This window comes from Heliangelus exortis, chromosome Z, assembly GCF_036169615.1.
Source record: "Heliangelus exortis chromosome Z, bHelExo1.hap1, whole genome shotgun sequence".
NCBI lineage: Eukaryota > Metazoa > Chordata > Aves > Apodiformes > Trochilidae > Heliangelus > Heliangelus exortis.
The window spans coordinates 67,550,094-67,569,388 of record NC_092454.1 but is presented as its reverse complement, the minus strand read 5'-3'; the positions used below and the strand labels follow the sequence as shown (position 1 = coordinate 67,569,388).

General features: G+C 37.8%; 1 protein-coding gene across 4 annotated transcripts in view; it reads right to left on the bottom strand.

Moving 5' to 3' along the window:
* The window catches only part of XRCC4 (X-ray repair cross complementing 4), a 186,105-nt gene that overhangs the window by 153,602 nt on the left and 13,208 nt on the right, over positions 1-19,295 (bottom strand). For all 4 annotated transcript variants that reach the window (XM_071731859.1, XM_071731857.1, XM_071731856.1 and 1 more), the window contains 2 exons: positions 10,629-10,778; positions 2,067-2,254 (listed from right to left, as the gene is read on the bottom strand). In XM_071731859.1, the coding sequence (XP_071587960.1) occupies positions 2,067-2,254; positions 10,629-10,767 (327 nt within the window). In that variant the 5' untranslated portion in view covers positions 10,768-10,778. The remainder of the gene's footprint in view (positions 1-2,066; positions 2,255-10,628; positions 10,779-19,295) is intronic.

Here is a 19,295-nt window from a genome sequence, read left to right as displayed (position 1 = left end):
TGTTCACAAGAGTCAAGAAGTGTATAGAGCCCATAAGGCCTTGGGGAAATACACACATATATTGATAACAAAGACTGGGAGACCTACACCACCTATCTTTTGGCACCTCAGCCAAACTGTGATGAGATTTCCTATACTGTACAAAGAAAACTGCCTAAAAGTACTCTCAAGAAGAAGCTGAACTTTGTTTTACTGAATCTCTCTTTCCCTGTGTACATAAATGAAGTCAAGACTGAAGACAAGCACATTAACATTAGCTAATCAGTAGCAGTTCACTTAAGAGGGGAGACATTTAAGTGATTTTTTTCCACATCTCATCGAAGGAGATGCATGTAATATGAACTAAATATTTACTCAAGTTTGCAACAAATACTTATATGCATTTGTTGCCTATTGCCAATTTAGAGGAAAAAAGTATTTCCACCTTCCATTTCCAACTGACACAACCGAGAGAAGGCAGTTTCCTTGTTTTGGTTTGTTTGTTTTGCTACAAGTCAGACACCTCTGCTAGCTTCTTATGCTGGCAGCCAATTTTAACATAATGAAGGTCTGAAGTAAAAATACTTTAAAACAAATCGGATAGAGCAATCCCTGGACACAAGGATTGGAAAAAACTCTGTGCTAGTTTCTTTTAAATAAATAAATAATTTTTTAAAATCTGGCCAAATAGATTCATATTCTTCACTATCTGCAACTACATCTTCATTCTCTCTCCACAATTTTCTGCCCACAATGACAGTGAAAATCATTTTAGAACTGTGCCTTGAGTTGGATCAGAGCAATTTTAAATCACTGCTTTTTAAATTCAAATTATTTCACTCAAGTGGAAGGTCAGTCTGCCCAACTGCAATCCTAGAACAACTGAAGCTGTGAAAAACTTTGGGAAAGGCAGAGGAGAGAGAAGGAAAAAAAGTACAAAAAAGTAAAAGCAAGAATGATGACCTTAAATTAGTTTCATTCCTAGAAAAGCTTTAACAAAAAAGCCACAATGTGACATAGCCAGAAGTGCCTACAGATACACAGTGTACTTGTTTCTTTCTTGCTTAAAGAGGGTCCCTTTCTTTGCAGCCAAGAAACCAACACAGAACCACCACATCCCCAGTTGTAATGAAATGCATTTCCAAGCAGGAAACAATTTTAGTATTAGCTTCCAAAATATTTAAAATAATAAAAAAGGTCCTTTAGAAAGTATGTTTTAGCATTTGAAAAGAATCTTACTTTTAGTACTTTTCCTTATTTATGTGAGTAGGAAGGGAGAAGACAGAAGAAACAAGCAAATCAGAAATTCCAAAAAGGAAATTTCCAACTTCCTACATTAGGAATTGAAAGCAGAGTTACAGCTTTATGGAACCCAACAGCTTAATACTGAACTGGAGCTTCAACCTGGAAGGCACACACAGCTTAAAGAAACTTAAAGAAAACAAAGTATAGATCAGTGTGCTTGCAGCAAGCCTGGGCAGAGCCCTTCTTAAATCTTCGTTCACGAAGGCAAGCCAGGATGATGATAAATCACAGAATGATAGAATGGTTTGGACTGGAAGAGACTTTAAAGGTCATCCAGTCCCAATCCCCCCGTGCCATGAGCAGGGACACTCCTACTAGAACAGGTTGCTCCAAGTTCTATCCAACGTGGCCTTCAAGAAATTATTTCCAGGGATGGGGCAGCCACAAATCCTCTGGGCAACCCTGTGCCAGTGTCTGAGTACTCAGAGGAAAATGCTTCCTAATATTCAATCTAAGTCTGTTTTGTTTCTGTTTAAAATCATTACCTCTCATCCAATCACTATACTAATCCAAAACTTTAAAGAGAAATAACTTACTCAGTTCAGTTATTCCTTATCCAGTAACAATTAAGAAAATAATAATGAAATAGTTCTACTGATACCAGATTTTGATAGGAAACCACAAATTTGTTTCTAGTTTGGCCCATGGCAGAGTTCACAATATTTTCCAGTCTGAAATATGTAACACAGATCTATTTGATTTTAAAGAACCTTATAAAATACAGACATGAATCAAGGTCCTTCTCATGTAGCAGTCAATTTAAAATATTTAACTATACTTACAGAGCCATCTTTCAGCTTTCTTTCATAGGAGAAGTGACACTCCATATTTTCTTCATCTCTTGAAACAGCAAAATTGTATTTGCCAGCTGATTCTTCTCCAGCTATCAATGCTTTCTTCAGTTCTTCAACATACTTTTCTCTTTTCATTTCCATGTCAGCAGCCTCCCTTGAAATTTCAGCTTCAGACACTATCAGAAAGAAACGTGAAAAATAAGTAAAAGTGTCTGCAAACATATAAATGTAATTACATGAATATACAGACACACTCACACATCTTAAGGGGCAGGCAAATACTAGGAGACTATTCTTTCCTTGACATCTATCAGTGTGTCAAGCACTAATGGAAATGTAGCAGGAGTGCTATGTTTTTCATTAAAATTAAGTTCTGTCCTTTTTTTTATGTCTGAAAATGGTTTATTACAACCAGTCCACAAATCTACTTGCCTCAAGTTATTCTGAATAACACTAACCTTACAGCAAAGAGTGGAATGTTTTAACTATGATTTATTGTGCCCTCTCAGTTCTCTTTGAAAGTGTGTAATCGAAACCCTGCAAGATAACAGATGCAACTGTCTCCTCACAACATTCTTGATCCAGTTTTCCAAGTTTTTAACCTACAACCTTAAAAAAACCCAAACATCTGTCAATTTACAAATGAAGCTACGTGCAGAGACTTGAGAATCCATGTTTTACTGTTAACATTCAGGGACCACTAAATGGGGGATATGTCTCCAGTTTGCATATATAATGCCTGTGGAGAAAAAAATATTTTATTCCTTTGAAGATGAAGGACGGTTAAATATGGACAGAAAAGGTGAATAAAAGATGTATTGCCCTTAAGAACCACGATAGCCTTTCCTTTCTGCTTCTGAACATTTTTTTCTTCCAGATTCTCCTTTTGGTTAACCCTCAAACTGAAATGGCAGCTCACCAAGTTTCATCATTTTTTTCTATGAATAGCAAAAAACATTTTTTGACTTTACCACCTGGGCCTCTGGTTATTTGCCTTCCTTTTTATTTTATTCTATGTACTGTTTAATCAGAACTTTCAGAGATCAAATCTTAATCACAATAATGATCTCAATGAGGAGTGCAGAGTTTCTTGCAAAGACAAATAAAAGTAAAGACTCTAATTTAAAGTCATGGTATATATAATATAATGCAGGCTTTAATGTGTGGTCTATGAGTCCAGTATTTTAAATTCTTTACTTGATTTCCTTCTCTCCTGACCAATCTTCTGGGGAAGACTGCTCTAGCTTGTCATTTATCCCTGCCTGCTCTTAGACCTATCTACCATTTCCCCAGCATTTGAGAGAGCAAGATATGCAAAAGGGCATTAGTTTGTGATAGCTTGGAAAAGCCCACAAAACAAAAGCAATACAAAAAAACCCTAACAAAATTCATACCAAAATCAACCCACAATACTCAACAAAAAAAACACGCTCAGAACCTTCACAGGTTGAATTAAAGTTATCACACCTGAAACCTCTCTTTATTCCCTATGCAAATGCATTTGAAGATTGAGCCTGCACCATGTATTGAAACCATACTGATAGAATAGAATATCATTTCAATCAAACATGAACCTGTTCAAACTGCTTCATTTTTCTCCAGTCTTCTTGACACAGCAGATAAGCTTGCATTGCAATGGAGGGAAGTATCAGATGTACCAAATCAATCCATCTTACAAAAACATAGCAGAGGTAAACACATAATTATTTGGTATGAATAGTTACATCCTCATGCACTTCAGGATTCCTGGATTAAATCTGCACCTTCAGTAATTACAACTTATTTTCACAGATTCAGTGGTTGAGACTGGAAGGGATCTCTGGAGATGGTCTAGTCCAATTGCACTGATCAAGGAAGGGTCAGCCACAAAGGTTATTTAGCACCATGTCTTGAATGTGTTTTGAATATTTTCAAGGACTGAGGGTCCCCATCCTCTCCAGGCAATCTGTTCTGATGGTTGTTCCCGTAAAAAAATTTTTTCCTGTATTTACATAGAATGTCTTGTATTTCAATTTGTGCCTGCTGCTTTTTGTCCTTTCACTGAACGTCATTAAGAATCTGGCGGCATCTTCTTTACTCCCTCTAATCAGGTATTAATACACATTGATAAAATCTCCCAGAGCTCTCTTTCCTTCAGGCTGCTTATTCTCAGCTCTCTCAACTTCCCCTAGTATAACTCAAGTCATCTTCACAAGCTGTCACTGGATTAATTTCCATAAATTCATGTCTTTCTCACACTAGAGCCCAAAAAAAGGATGTTGCATCAGCACTGACCTGCTAGCAAGTCTTCCTACAAGCAGCCCAGGAGGAGCTAGAAGGCCACACTGCTGGTCCATGCCCAACTTCTTGTCCACCAGGACCCCCAGACCCTATTGCATGCAGGATCTGTGTCCGTTCAGCCACCCAAAGCACTTATAACAAGCTGGGGGCTTATCCTTACCATGTACACAGTTTTGCATTCCCCTGTGTTGAATTTCATGATATATCTCTCAGTTCATTACTTCAATGTGGCCAGGCCCCTCTGAAGGGCAACCCAAATCCTCTACCAAGTCCTCCCTCCCATGTGGCATCATCTACAAACTTACAGAGGATGCACTGTGTCATCACCCAAGTGAATAACAAAGATGTCAGTAGTACTGATCTCTGTGGTACAAGGCCATAACCAGCCTCCAGTTGGAATTCACACAATAACACACTGAAATCTACCTGAGCTCAATTCATTTCACTGTTCATCACTCATTCACCTAGTCCATACATTAGGAAATATTATGTTAGAGGACAACATGTTGAAAACCTTGCTACCAAAAACCAAAACAAACACCCACTGCATATCCCTTATTCAACAAGCTAGTTGAAAATTCATTACAGAAGGTTGTTGGGTTGGTCTGGCACATCTTCTCCTTTTTAAATACACACTGACCATTCACTATCATATCCTTAGTATTTTTTGAAATGGTTTCCAGGATTATTCCTCCAATATTATACTTCTCTGTAGTTGATCAGTCTCCCATTACCCAGATCCATTGCCTTACCCTTCCCAAAGATGGGAGAGACATTTTTCCAAGCCTTACCATCATTCCCATTATCACTGTAACCTTCCAAATATAATCAAGAGTGGCCTTAAAATTATATGGGCCAGATCCCTCAGTATTCTTAGTCTTACCCAAACAGGTCCCATTCACTTGTGTACATTCAGTTTCTTAAAATATTCTTTAATCTGATCTTCCTTCAATGGTAAGCCTCCTTTGCTCCTCCTTTTCCCATTGATCTGAAGAGCTTGGGATTTCTGAGGGCAAATCTTAACCAGCAAACACTCAGGCAAAGAATGCACTAATAGTACCTCAGCCTTTTCCATGTCCTTCAGCAGCATAAGACCTTCATCTTCCCTCATCTTCCTTTTGCTACTAACTAGCCTGCAGAAGTCCTAGTTGACCTTCAGATTCCTTGACAAATGGTATTCCAGGTGGGCTCTGGTCTTCCTGACCCCAGCCCTGCATGCTTGGTCACTGTCTGCATTTTTTTCCACCCTGGTCTGGCTTCTACCACCTGCTTTCAATATGAGTTTAACCAAGAGCTTCTCTTCAACCACACAGGCCTTCTGCCACCTTGATTTCTTGCTCCAGTGAGAAGAACCATTATTCAGCTTGGAGGGGGTGATACTTGCAAAACAAACCATCTCTCCTGAACCTCTCTTCTCTCCAGAGATGTATCTCTTCTTTTAAAGAGATCCGGGAAGGAGTTAAATCCTACTTCTCTTGAAATATAGCATTTTTATTCTGCTTTTTAGTTCACCATCTTGAACTCCACCAACTCAATAGTCACTGTAGCCAAAGGCTGACCCCAGATTTGACTTACCCAGCCACTCCTTCCTTGCATTAGTTTTTGTAGTTCTCCTCTCTATATATCACAAAATATGGAAAACATGTAGCCTTCACTGATCTTAGACTTAATTAAGAGTGGTTTTGGTTTTTTTTTTGTAATAAAATGTCACAATAATCGGTTAGGTCATCTATTCACAAGAAAGAAATACTACCTTGCTAATCACTTTAAGTGATTACCATACGTCTACAGAAAATCAGATAAGGTGGGTCAGCCACTAAAACCCCACTCTATTATTCTCTTTTTAAGACACGGGCAAACATAAAGGTGAAAAACGGAGATGCGGGTAGCAAGCAAGAACATGCTCATGTCAGAATGCTAATTTGAGGAAAAAAGTGACACAAGGAGAAAGACCCCTTTCTGTGGAACATCTAAGCCTGCAGGTACACTCAGATAAAAAGATAAATTAATTATCCCCTAGCAAAAGCCATTTTTTCCTACAGAAACTAAAATGTGTGAAGTCCTTCAAAAGCTAAAAAGCAAAGAGATGAAGAGGTATAAGAGGGAAAAGAAGAAGGAAAAGAATGGAATTTAACTCAATAAATATAAGCAAGTAAGTCTCTGTCACACTAAAATGTGAAATGTCAGTCCTATCACAGGCTGAAGTCTGTCACATAGTTCTCCATGTTCTCCTTATGAGGCAAGGTTTATAACTGAGTATTCTCTGCTGCTCTCTTCTTTTAATTATACAAAAGGAAAACTGTCATACTCATAACAGCTTAACATAAAGTAAAAGGCACAATACATAGTGTATTACTAGATCTGAGATGCCAGAAACTGCAGGAATGCCGCTATACATTAAAAAGAATAAGTGTTGTGGACCATGCATGAAGAATAAATCAGAAATTTAAAAAAAAATCATAATCAATATTTCTATACTGGGGAAAATGCTTCTATCCTTACATTTTAAGTTGTGTTATCTGTATTGCAGAAGAGGAAGAAAAGATGGAAGGGGTTGGGAAAAAAGCCGACAAGAAGAAATCTGGCATATAACAAGTGTATGTCCCTACAGATTTGTAAACTTGAGATGTGTACTCTTCATGAAAGCACACCTCCTGAATTTTGCTGAATCCTGTATTTTGCTGTCCACTACAATTGTACATAAATGTTGCTGTGTACAGCCTAATACTGAGGAGCTTTACAGCACTGAAATAGTGCTAATAAAGATTATGTACCTAATAAAGATTCAAGGCGTTTATATCTTAGGATCATCATTTGAAAAACATGTTAGACTTTTCAATTTTAGTCCTACAAGACAAAATTAAACAGTGCATATGTAAGCTGCAGCCCTCCTCACAAGTTGGGGTTTTAAAAATCTGTTATGAGAGGGAACAAAAAACACAGAGAGAGATATTGAGAAATGGATGAAAGCGTAACAATCCTTTTTTCACTGCACGGACATCACAACCATCTTATTTCTAATATGCAAAAGCCTCTTCTAATACATGGAGGGAGTCCAAGACAGAGGATCACATATATAGCCAGCTAGTACTTGTCCTCCAAAGAGGACTTTGAGTGCAAAACTTCATTATTTAGCTGCAATGCTGCATCACTGTCTCCTTCCCTATGCAACGGAGACATCTGCAGCTGGCATACAGATGAGATATGTATATGATGAAATATGATGAAACTTCCAAACAAGAAACACCTAAGTCAAAGTGAGCTATGCATTATTTTTCATGCATTTAAGACTGGCAGGTATGAATTTCAGAACAGGACATGGTATTGCTACAGTGATGTAAAGCTGGAGGCTGTAAACTGTCACAAACCTTTGCACATGCTATCAGCTCTTCACAGCCTCATTCAAAACTAAGTGTTCAACTCCTAGCCCAAACACCATTGAAGACAGCCAAGTAAGCTGAGATGAAGTAGTGAAGTAATTTTCCAAGGTTTTTAAAACTTATTTTAAGCATGAAACTGATGTCATCAAAAAGGCTTGAGACTTTAACAACTGTCAGCTGCACCTTGTTGGTTGTTTTTTTTTAAAACAAAACTGAAAGCAGCACTTTTGATGTTCGTATCAAGAATGACACAGTAGAGCTACTGTCTGAAAAAAAAAAAATACTAAGTCCACAAACCAGTGAAGAACTGGGGCTACTGGGCTAGTCAACACTCATCTGGCAGTGCTGATAATCCACTACAAACAGCAAGAATTGAGTAGGAAACAATGGCAAGAAATTTACCACCAAAACTTTTCTACTTTATCCTAAGATACAGCCAGTAACCATTTATTATTTAGCTACCTTGTTTCTTGTACAGGATGCTAGACAGAGTTGAGAGAGAAAAGGCCACTATCTCCTCAGATTTCCCTTAAATGCCTCAAAACAGTACAGGGAGAAATGTGGAATTCCTTGAAATTTGAAGCAAAGAGGCAGAAAAAAAAAAAAAGTCAGAAATACTTGCAAAAAGAAGCATTTGTCTAGAACAATGATTTGAAGACCAAGAAAAACTAGACAAACTTTTCACAAAAATCTGAACATTAAAACACCAAACTAATAGAACACTGATGTTTTTTATCTCCTGTGGCAGCTGTCCATGCTGCATGTTTCTTTATCTTACAAAACCAGCAGAATTGGTTAAGTGATAGAGAAATGTACAAACACATGTATCTGTAGCTTTCTGACTCAGTATCAAGAGAATTCATTAGATCACACTACATATTTGTGTGCTCTTCCCTCCCCCTGCCCTTTTTTTTTTTTTTTGTGTCCTTACATAGGATGCCTAGGACTTTTTTTTCATCATCACATTAAATATAAAAACAACATAAAAGTCAATTCCATCAGTAACTCTCATTCACTTCCTGGTAGGTTTTGCCAAGCAAAATAATCCACATAATAAAAAAAAAAAATATTAAGAAAAAAAGGATTTCCCAAGAAATTCCACAAGAATTTTCTGACCATTACTTTCACTCCTCCCAGTTTTTGAATTGGAATCTAAGCAGTCTCAAACATGATGTCATAACTTAAGAAAAATGATCAAAAACAACACTGAGTGTATAAAAAACACAGATCTGTACGGTAAGAAAGCCTCCTCATGAAATTATTCAAAGGGCTACAAACTCAATAGGCATTCATTAGGAATTGATAGGATTCTTGCAGAAGAAATAGAAGCTCTCTCAGTTGGATGAGTACCCAGTGTACATGCAAAATTGTTTCTTTCTTGCCTTTCAATAGAGTGAGGTCACCTTGCTTTCACTGGTTGTCTCTTTTGGGAAATGATCATAAAGCTGTTCTGCCAGATGCAGGAAGCCAATAAATGAGAACTGTGTTTATGTATTTTTCTGTATCCTCTTCCAGTTACAGTATCATAGTTTTTACTTAGAAAAACATTTGATTTAAAGAATCAGTTTTTTGAGACTTTTATGCTGATGATTTTAAAGGTACATCAGAACAATCAGAAAAGTTTTTAATTAATTAAGCATACCATTTTTCCTGTTGAAGTACTTATCAACATTAACCTCCTATTTGTTATTTTGAAAATACAAAGTCTGGATATCCTACTGTCAAATCAAGGAAGAAGAATCTTTCATACAGAACTGTGGTATTTACTTGGGTCTCTTGTGTGGGAACTCTGAGTCATTATTGCATCTGAAATGTCAAAAGTAATAAAGAGGAGCAGATTTAATACATATATAGACATATTTTAATTTACTCTTGTTTCCTATATCTGAAAGAAAAAAAAAGGTATAAATTTTATTCCAAGGAAGGTTAATGAATGATTAAGCTTGTTTTTGTGTACAGAAACTACATAAACACACACATATATATAGATGGTACACATGTACATATATACATACACACAAAGCACTTGCTTTATATTTATTTATACACACACACATACATGGAGCCTACTTGAAAACTTGGCTTATGTAGCAACAAGGGAGAAAAAAGGTCCACTGGGCAGGGAGAAAGAAGGATAGAGCTACAGGCATCTATTCTATATATGCCTTAGATGTCTTTTTTTATCATAGGCATCTAATTCAAAAGAGTAAGGAAAATGCCTACAACATACTGGAAAATACATAATTCTTTCCTATCTTTGCCATTGAGAGGGCTTTTGATCAAGTATTTCACACATTTCTAAAGAAACACACTAATCTTGCCTTCTGTAACTAGATGTGAATAAGAGAAGCACACACATATTGACAGATTCATCTTACTCAGGTTTCTGAGTAGGGAAAAGAAATCCCTCAGACTATTTTTTTTTTCTTCTGATAACCTATGCCCAGGAAAAAAATATTTTCTTTTCTCTTCTTCTCAAAAACATACCTATGTACTAAATACAGCTGCCTTTAATTATTAAGATTTCATTAAAGCATTTAAAAAACAACTGCAACTAAATCCCTCATGAACTATTATTTGCAAATGCAACCTGCATGACACATTTGTTCAATGACCTGCAGAAAACACTTGTGTGGTGCTCTCCAGTATCCCTGCAAGAAACTATATTTTTGAGAAAGAACATGCTGCATTAACTGATATTAGGTTTAACTTGCAATCATTCCAGATTTGAAAGCTCTCTGAACCCATCCCAGAAGATCATGAACCTCATCTCATCCATCACCAGGGAGAGGTAATGCTTATAAAGTTTTTGATACAAGTTGTGGGCCACAGTTTAAAAAGGGCTTAAAAACGAGAAAAAAATAACAGTAATTTTTTTTTCCTTTATTACCTGTCCCAGTCCATGCACATTGACCATCAGTAAGTATTATACCAAAGCCAGTGCCTAAATCTTTTTCCCATGACACTTGTAGAAAATATGTTGCTTCTGGATCAGAAACTGGATGAATTCTGTTCAAACTTTTCTCCATTTTCCAGATACCTGTTTATGAAGAAAGAAAATTTTGTTATAGCCAGTTGATTACTTTCCAGAGTTTCTTAGCAGTTTTATACAACTAGGTTCAGGGGAAAAAAGAAAAACACAAATATAAGCATACTTAGAATTTTATTTTCCTCCACAAATTCATTCTTTAGAGAACTGATGATATTTCCAAACAGAAAACTGCATTACAGTAAGTAAGGTTTAAAAGAACAGTGCCAACAATCAAATATATTAGAATAATTATATACTAGGATAATATACTAGAATAGTCCCAATTTAAGACACTTCCCCATGGCTATGCTTTTAACTTATTGTTCACTATCAACCAATATGCAGCACATGGAACATTCACCTGGAAGACTGCTATATGAAAGCATGCTACTAAGCTTCACTGCAAAGCACAGGTTTTAGGCAACAACCAGAGAAATTACATGTAAAGTTAATTTTTTGCTCAATATCAAAGCAACTGTGCAATCTGTACTTGAAAGAAGGCCTTCTACAGAAACTCGTGTATTTATACATATCTGAAAATAATGAATACTCACAGTAATTCAGAGTTAACAATGCATTTGGTAACTTGTTTCACAGGAAAAAGAAAAAAAAAAAAAAGAACTAGCCAATTCTAAAGTTAACACTGACATAAAATATTTCATGAAGAATGCTTCATGTTGTTCTGTACCTGAAGAGTTTGTTTGGGGTGTTCAGTTGTTCTGGACCCTTAAATTTATATTTTAGAAGAATGAAGTGAATAAAAGAAGTGAATGAAAAAAGACTACATGTTCATGAGAACACTAAAAATAGAATGCATTGATAAAAGCAGGAAAATTACAACTGAGGCATTTTAATTACATGCACAAGTACAATGATGCTAGGACAAGTTAGGTAATAAAAACTCTATCAAGTTTTCCATCACTATCAGAATAAATTCCAGCACTGTGGGGACTCTCTTCTTCAAGTGGTAGAGGGAAGAGCTTCCTTTACTCATGGACACTGAGATCCAAATCTAAATAGAGGTTTAACTACCACTGTTCTCCTAAAAAGTTGGCACTTTCAGGTCAAGAGGAACATTTTTAACTGCAATTGACTGCACTGTGCCTGACCTTCACTCAACTCTGCAACAAGCAACACCTGAAAATGCCTTTCTCTTGACAAGCACACAATATTAAAAAAAAACAAAACCAAAACCAAACAACAACCAGCAAAATATTTTATTATGACTTGTTTTTTCAAATAAAAATCTGCATTTTATGTAATATATATATATAAACATCCCTTACAGATACCAATAATGTTAATGAATCAACACAATAATTGCTTCTGATGGCCAACGAAACCACAACAAGATCACCTTACACTAACAAATAGTATTTCTAAACACTAAAAGAAACACCAGGGACAGTGCCTCCTACAAATTCCAGGATGAACTTTGGCTAAAATATCCCCTCCAGCATTCCCTGCTACCCATTACATTTTCATCACCAAATACTCAGAGCACTAACAGTTTTTCCAACTTAAGGCTTATGTACACATAAGGACCAAGCACTTCCCTGACTATGACATTTTTCTAAAGTGTTTAGGATTCAAAAGCTATGATAGCAGCTGAAGGAGCAAAATCATGTACATACAGCTGAGCACCATGAATTCTCAGCAACAGGGATGACACTTAGTATTTACATAGAATATGTGGTACAAAAACCACCACTGCTTATACTATTACAGATGTCATATTCCATGTTCCTTTCCACAGAAAATGAGCCAGAATCTAAAAAGTTACTTAAAACTTGACTCCACAAAATGGTCTTCACAAAAATCTTATTCACCAAGCAATTGGTCATTTCTGGTAACTACACTGTATCTATGAACCTGTAAGCAAGAACATGGAGCACGGAGGTCTGGAACAAGACTTTTTCAATTAGTGATTATAGAACTAAAGCTATTTTAAAGATTTGTATTGCATCAAGTGCCTGGATACAGGTCAATAAAGAGTACAGAACAGGAAGCACAAGTAAGCTGTGTAGTATGTTTAAGTACATAGAGATGTATTCTCCTTTACCTGCCAGATTACCTTTTGCTTTTTGCTTTACGAGGTTTCCTTTGTTCTGTAAAAATACAGTGTCTCTTATAAAATATTTTCATAAAGACTCATTCTCTGAAAGTCAATGTTTTTAGAAATACTATAAAATTATTCATCTTTACTTAAAGATTGTAGAATAGCTGCATGCAATCCAGACAGACAGCATACAAGGTACTGATGCATGTAGATAGTTTGACAGTGTTTGCTTATTGCAGTTGATTCTTACCACAAAACTGAGCAGCTGAAAATCACCTGTAGCAGAGACTTTATTTTTAAAGTAGACTGTTTGTAAGAGAAAGCAAATCAAGACAGTTGGATTTTCAATTTATGTGAAAAGAAAGAGAACAAAGTGTCAGTCTGCAGTCAGAAAAAGTGATGGCAAGGGTCACGTACCAAAGGAAATCTATTTATTTAAAAATGTACTAACAAGGTCTCTAAGGCCTGAGATGAAATTAATCCAATATCATAATGCTGTGATATTATGATGCATCCAATATCCTTGCATCCATTTTCACACATTAGTATTTTGTCCAAGTGATGTGAACAGCTGAAAATGAAGATTCTGTTCGGACATCATTTTTAAGAAGACACTTACAGCATAAGGGATGACCCTGTTATCAGAACCAAGAAAGCTCCCACACAATTTGTATACCTGTGGTAAAACACAACTTCAATAAATCAAACACACTGAGAAGGTACAATGAAATAGAGCACTCTGTGTTTCAAAATGAAACGCAAAATACAGTTGTCAACCTCTTCCATATCGTGCATCTTTGAGCAAACAGTTTTACAAGAAAAAGCATGGAATGAAAATACTTTTTCTCCCACCTTTTATATCCTCCACTGTGCTCAGTGACCTTTTCAGAGCAGTATATTACCTTCTATTACATGTTTAGAAAATGCTTCAGAAAGCAGAGGTAAGCCTTGCTTAAGATGTCCCAGCACTCAATTTGCCCCAACCCATCAGGAAAAAAACGGATTCTGGCATGGATATAATTGCTATTATTCACTTCACTTCAAGAGGAACAAACCTTCATGAAAATTAGTCTGATCTACACAGCACATACAATCATTAGAGCAAAAAAAAACATTGTGTTTTTCACAAATCTCCCAACAACTGTTCCACTGTCTAGTGTGCTGTTGAATAATTGGATAAACCCCACACAGTTAGAAGTGTGAATACAGCAAAAAATAGTAAAGCAATTGCCTATTTAACAGATGGCTATTATCACTAATGAAAGGAAAGATACAGAAATGAAATCATAGCATGCTCCTTATACATATACTTTAAGGTGAGTGCATGCATCTCCACAACCCTAAAGGCAAAGCTCCGTACATTTTGTAACCCAGTACATTTCCAAAATAAGAACTTTAGGGGAAGAAACTGGACATCCTACTGAACACCCAAAGTTAGCTGTACGTTCACAGGATTCACAAATAACTTTGTTTTGCATCTTTAAAACTTTATTTATCACTCCATACTTCAAGAACTGAAGTAAACTAAAACAACCCTCTTATACCTAGCATATCTCAATTCACATTATCTTCTTACTACATATTTCTTATCACACCATCAGATCTCAACACGCCAAGCATGGGTTACTTCACACATCAAGTACTTGAGAGTAGAAGCCATCATGTTCCATTTTCTGCCCCAGGTCTTTTGTTGGTGGATGAATTGTGCACTGCCAAAGCCTGGCCGGCACATGAGGAGCAGATTTGCCAAAGCAGATTCTCCTGCCACCTTTCCCCAAATTAACACTCACCACCCCCATCTACACCTTATAAACACTCCACTTTGGCTACCAATGAATGTTCTTCCGAGAAATGGAGAAGACTGATAACACACCTCTGAGGTGGTGTTCCCCCTCACTTCAGTGACCAGTTGGAGACCATGAAGCTCCACCTGAGGATGGATGAAGAATGAGAATTTATGGGTCAGGATTAAAGGGAAGACAAAGGCAGGTGATATAATAGTGGGGGCCTGCTATAGGCCACAAGGAAGAGAGAGTGGATGAGGCCCTCTGTGGATTGTCAGGAACAGTTGCCCATTCACAGGCAATTTCAACCACCTCATCATCTGCTGGAGGGGCAACACAGCAAGGCACCAGCAGTCCAGGAGGTTCCTGGAATGCATTGTTGACAATTTCCCCTTCCAAGCAGTAGAGGAAGCAACAAGAAAAGGTGGTATGCTGAACCTTGTTCTCACCAAGAAGGCTGGTGGGGAATGTGAATCTTAAAGGCAGACTTGGGCACAGTGACCACAAAATGGTGAAATTCAGGATCCTTAGGGCAAGAAGAAGGGTGTGCAGCAAGCTCATTACCCTGGACTTCCACTTTGACCTTGAGGGATCTGCTTGAGAAGGTACCATGGGACAAATCCCTGGAGGGGAGAGGAGTCCAAGCTGGTCAATATTTAATTATCACCCCCTCCAAGCCTAGGAGAGATTTATCCCTAAAAAGAGGAAGACAAACAAAATGCCAGAAGACCTGCACGGAGGATGATGAAGGAGCTCCTGGACACACAGCCAAGGATCAGGTTCAGAAGGATAAAGACCAGACAGAATTAGATCTGGTCAGGGACCTCAAGGGCAACACAAAAAGCTTCTGCAGGCACACTGGAAATGAAATGAAGACAAAGGAAAACGTAGGCCTTCTCAAAAGGAAACAGGAGACTGGTCATGTGGGATATGGAGAAGGCTAAGGGACTCAGTGACTTCTTTGCCTCAGTCTTCACTGGAAAGGGCTCTGGCAACAACACCCAGGTTGCAGGAGGCAAATGTAGAGAGTGCAAGAAGAATCATCTGTAGAAGCAAAGCAGGTTCAAGACCATCTAAATAACCTGAAGGTGCAGAAGTCCATGGGACCTGATGAGACCCATCCACATCTCCTGAGGGAGCCAGCAGATAAAGAGAAGCACATGTCCATCATATTTGAGAATTCATGGCAGTCTGGTGAAGTTCCCACTGACTCAAAAATGGGAAACATAACACCCATTTTCCAAAAGGGAAAAAAGACCCAGGGAACCACAGGCCAGTCAGTCCTCCATGGGCAAGGTGGAGGTGGTTGGTGGCAACCAATGTGGCTTCACCAAGGACAAATCATGCCTGACAGATTTGGTGGCCTTTTACAATGGGGTCACAGTGCTGAGAGACAAGGGAAGAGCAACTGTGCAAAGCATTCAACACTGTCCCATATGACATGCTTGTCTCTAAACTGGAAAGATATGCATTTGATGATGGGCCATTCAGTGGATAAGGAATTAGAGGGTCACATTCAAAAGGTAGTGGTCAATGGCTCAATGTCCAAACAGAGACCAGTGATGAGTGCTGTTCCTCAGGGGTCAGTATTGGGATGGGTGCTATTGTCAGTGACATGGAGAGTGGGATCAAGTGTACCCTCAGCAAATTAGCTGAGGACATCAAGCTGTGTGGCGTGGTCAACACACTGGAGGTAAGAGTGACAATTCAGAGGGACCTTGACAGGCTTGAGAGCCTCATGAATATCAGCAAGGCCAAGTGCAAGTTCCTGCACCTGGGTTGGGGCAATGCCAAGCACAAATACAGGCTAGGCAGAGATGGCAAGAGAACAGCCCTGAGGAGAAGGACTTGGAGGTGCTGGTTGATGAGGAGCTCAACATGAGTTGTCTATGTGCACTTGCAGCCAGGAAAGACAACCATGTTCTGGGCTGTATGAAAAGAAATATGGCCACCAGGTCAAAGGATGTGATTCTCCCTTCCTACTCTGCTCTTGTGAGACATCACCTGCAGTCTGTAAAACCTACGCAGCCTTGGGACTTGACTTTCCACAGAACTGGTCACACAAGCATGCAGGAGCTGTAACTGCTTTTTCAGACTTTATTAACATCCCCATCTCCACAAAGTCATAATTTCATCATGGAAGACACCAAAAATACAGAGGACAAGGGAAAGCTGAAACTGTAAGAGCTAGTTTCACTTTCACATCTTTGGGTGGACAGGTAGGCACACAGGTAAGAACTGTATTTAACTTCCAAATGGTTAAAACAATCACCCAAACTATGGAACAGTTCAGCCTCTGCTGCAAATTATATAAAAGCAAACAAACAAAACTATTGTGTAAAACCAGAGTAGCTTTACAGCTGTACAACAAACTAAATTAATGAAATCACACCCTCAGTATAGCAACAGCAAAAAAGCACCTCTGAGTCTATTAGACTGGAGGAGTACCTTCAAGTGCTGTTCAATATTCAGACACGCTGCCTCTGTAGGCTCTTTGCTTTCACTGCCTCAATAAAATAAGAGTAGTCAGTACTTTCTTCCTCCCCTTATTATTAAAAGCTGCAGAGAAACTGATTGATTGGGGCCATAAGAAAGCCAGTGTTTTTCTCCTTAAGGGCACAGGAGGTCACACCACATAGCAGCACCTCACCAAGGATCTGAAACAAAACTGCAGGTGGGAACAGTTGAGTTCCACCCCGAATTTATAAATGAGAGGCTTTATTGAGGCCTCCAAACAGTTGAGGATTGAGCTCTTTATCTTTAGCACTTTGTCCCTTTGGTCTTTGGCTTCTATGATCTATATTAGGCAATGTTTCATTCTAAGGAGAAATCAGCTGTTGGCTGGTGTGCAATTGACTGAAGTCTACTCTCTGAACAAACAGTGTACACAGTTGCTTCTGAATAAACAAGACACTTTTAAAATTGGTTTACAAAGAATTTTATATGTTGTTTTGGATAGCACTGGGCACGGACCAAAAGCCAAATCTTTTAGGCTGCTCCAACACAGCATCATTGATAATATTTTGAACTTCAGCACTTTATTTTTTGCCACCCAGACTAATGGCTTTTGCCAAATTGCTTCACTTGCAGGTGTTCCAAACTTCAGCAGCCATGCATGGGAGGCTACTTACAGATCAGAAAGAACTACTATGTCTTGCTAATGGAGCAATTAACTTAAAGTGCTTTTTTGTTAGAAAAAAATAGGGAGCTATCAACAGGGAGTTCAGAAGAGAAAACCAGCATATACATCACACAGCCATTCAAGTCTGTAATTTTATCCCTTGACCACAACATACACTACAAATCAGAATCTAATAATCAGAATTATGAATGGTTAACCTACAATAAGAAAACAGGTACAATTCAGGAGATGCTATATGTACTTAAAAATTGAATATTTGGGATTTAACCAGAAAATAAAAACTCAGATTGCTTTTAAAGATTAAAGCTAGTTATTACCACATTTTCTTACAGAAGAAAACAAGATAATGTCTACATTTATGAATATTTCTAGAGATATATTTCATACAAGCTGATGTATTCACAAGTTAATCTAAAATTCCACTAGCTCCAGTGAGGAAGTTCAAGAGGAAGATAAAATATGTGACAAAAAGTTCAACTATGAGTCAGTTAATCTAGTGTCTACTATCAACCTAGTAAGGAATTGCTCTTTTTTTTTAAATAACACAACTGAGCCAATAAACATAAGTAGAAGAACACATCATCTTATAGCATCTCACATCTCAGTCCCTTGGCCAACTGGCTGAAACATAGCTCTACATCTGAAGACCAAGGAATATAAAAATTTTGAAGGAGCTTTGTCTCTTAATGAAATTTAGAGATTTGACACATTTTCATATTACATGCAATCTGTATGTAATATGTACATACATCTAGTTGTTATTTGGTTTAGCTTTGTTCTGTATTAAAAGCACCAGTATCACAACTTTGTCAGTAACACAACCTTGTATTGAAGATACACAAAATGAATCAAAAATTGGCACTGGATATTAAGTAGTGGCTGAATGACTCTATAAACAGTCCTGCATGACAACAGTTGATTAAGAGATGGAATTCAAGACAGCTGCAATCAGTCTTTGGTCCTCACAGACTCAACTGCAGAAGCATCACTCTTGCACAGCTAACATTTGCACTGCTTGTTTCCCACTGCTTCCTGGCAGCCACAAAAAAATTGAAAACAGGCACGTACTTTTTGTACAAATGCCCAAAAAAAAAAAAAAAAAAAAAAAAAAAGTAAAAGGAGTCTTGAGGTTGTTACACTGCATGGGCCAATAGGATATAAAAGATCTGCCACAAAGGATCTGGAATCTATGATAAGGAACAACCCTTGTCAGACTTATTTATTACAGTCACCAGCTGAAAAATGAGGAGAAACAGAAGGAAGCAGACAGTCAACAACCTTTATACTAGGAATCTTACTAACAAGCTTTGATCTTAATTGTAGCCTGGAGGCAAAGCCCACCCTGGTGTCTTTCATCCTCTTGAAGTCTCAGACCTAACCCACTACCAACTCCAGCCACCCAGGCTTGCCAAGTATACTTACAAGCATCTATATTAGCAGACAGCCTAAGCTATAACAAGGTTTAAAAAAAGGCCTTCAGATATTACAATAAACACCAAAGTGGGCAACTGTAATTACACATGATAGCAAGTAATGGAGTA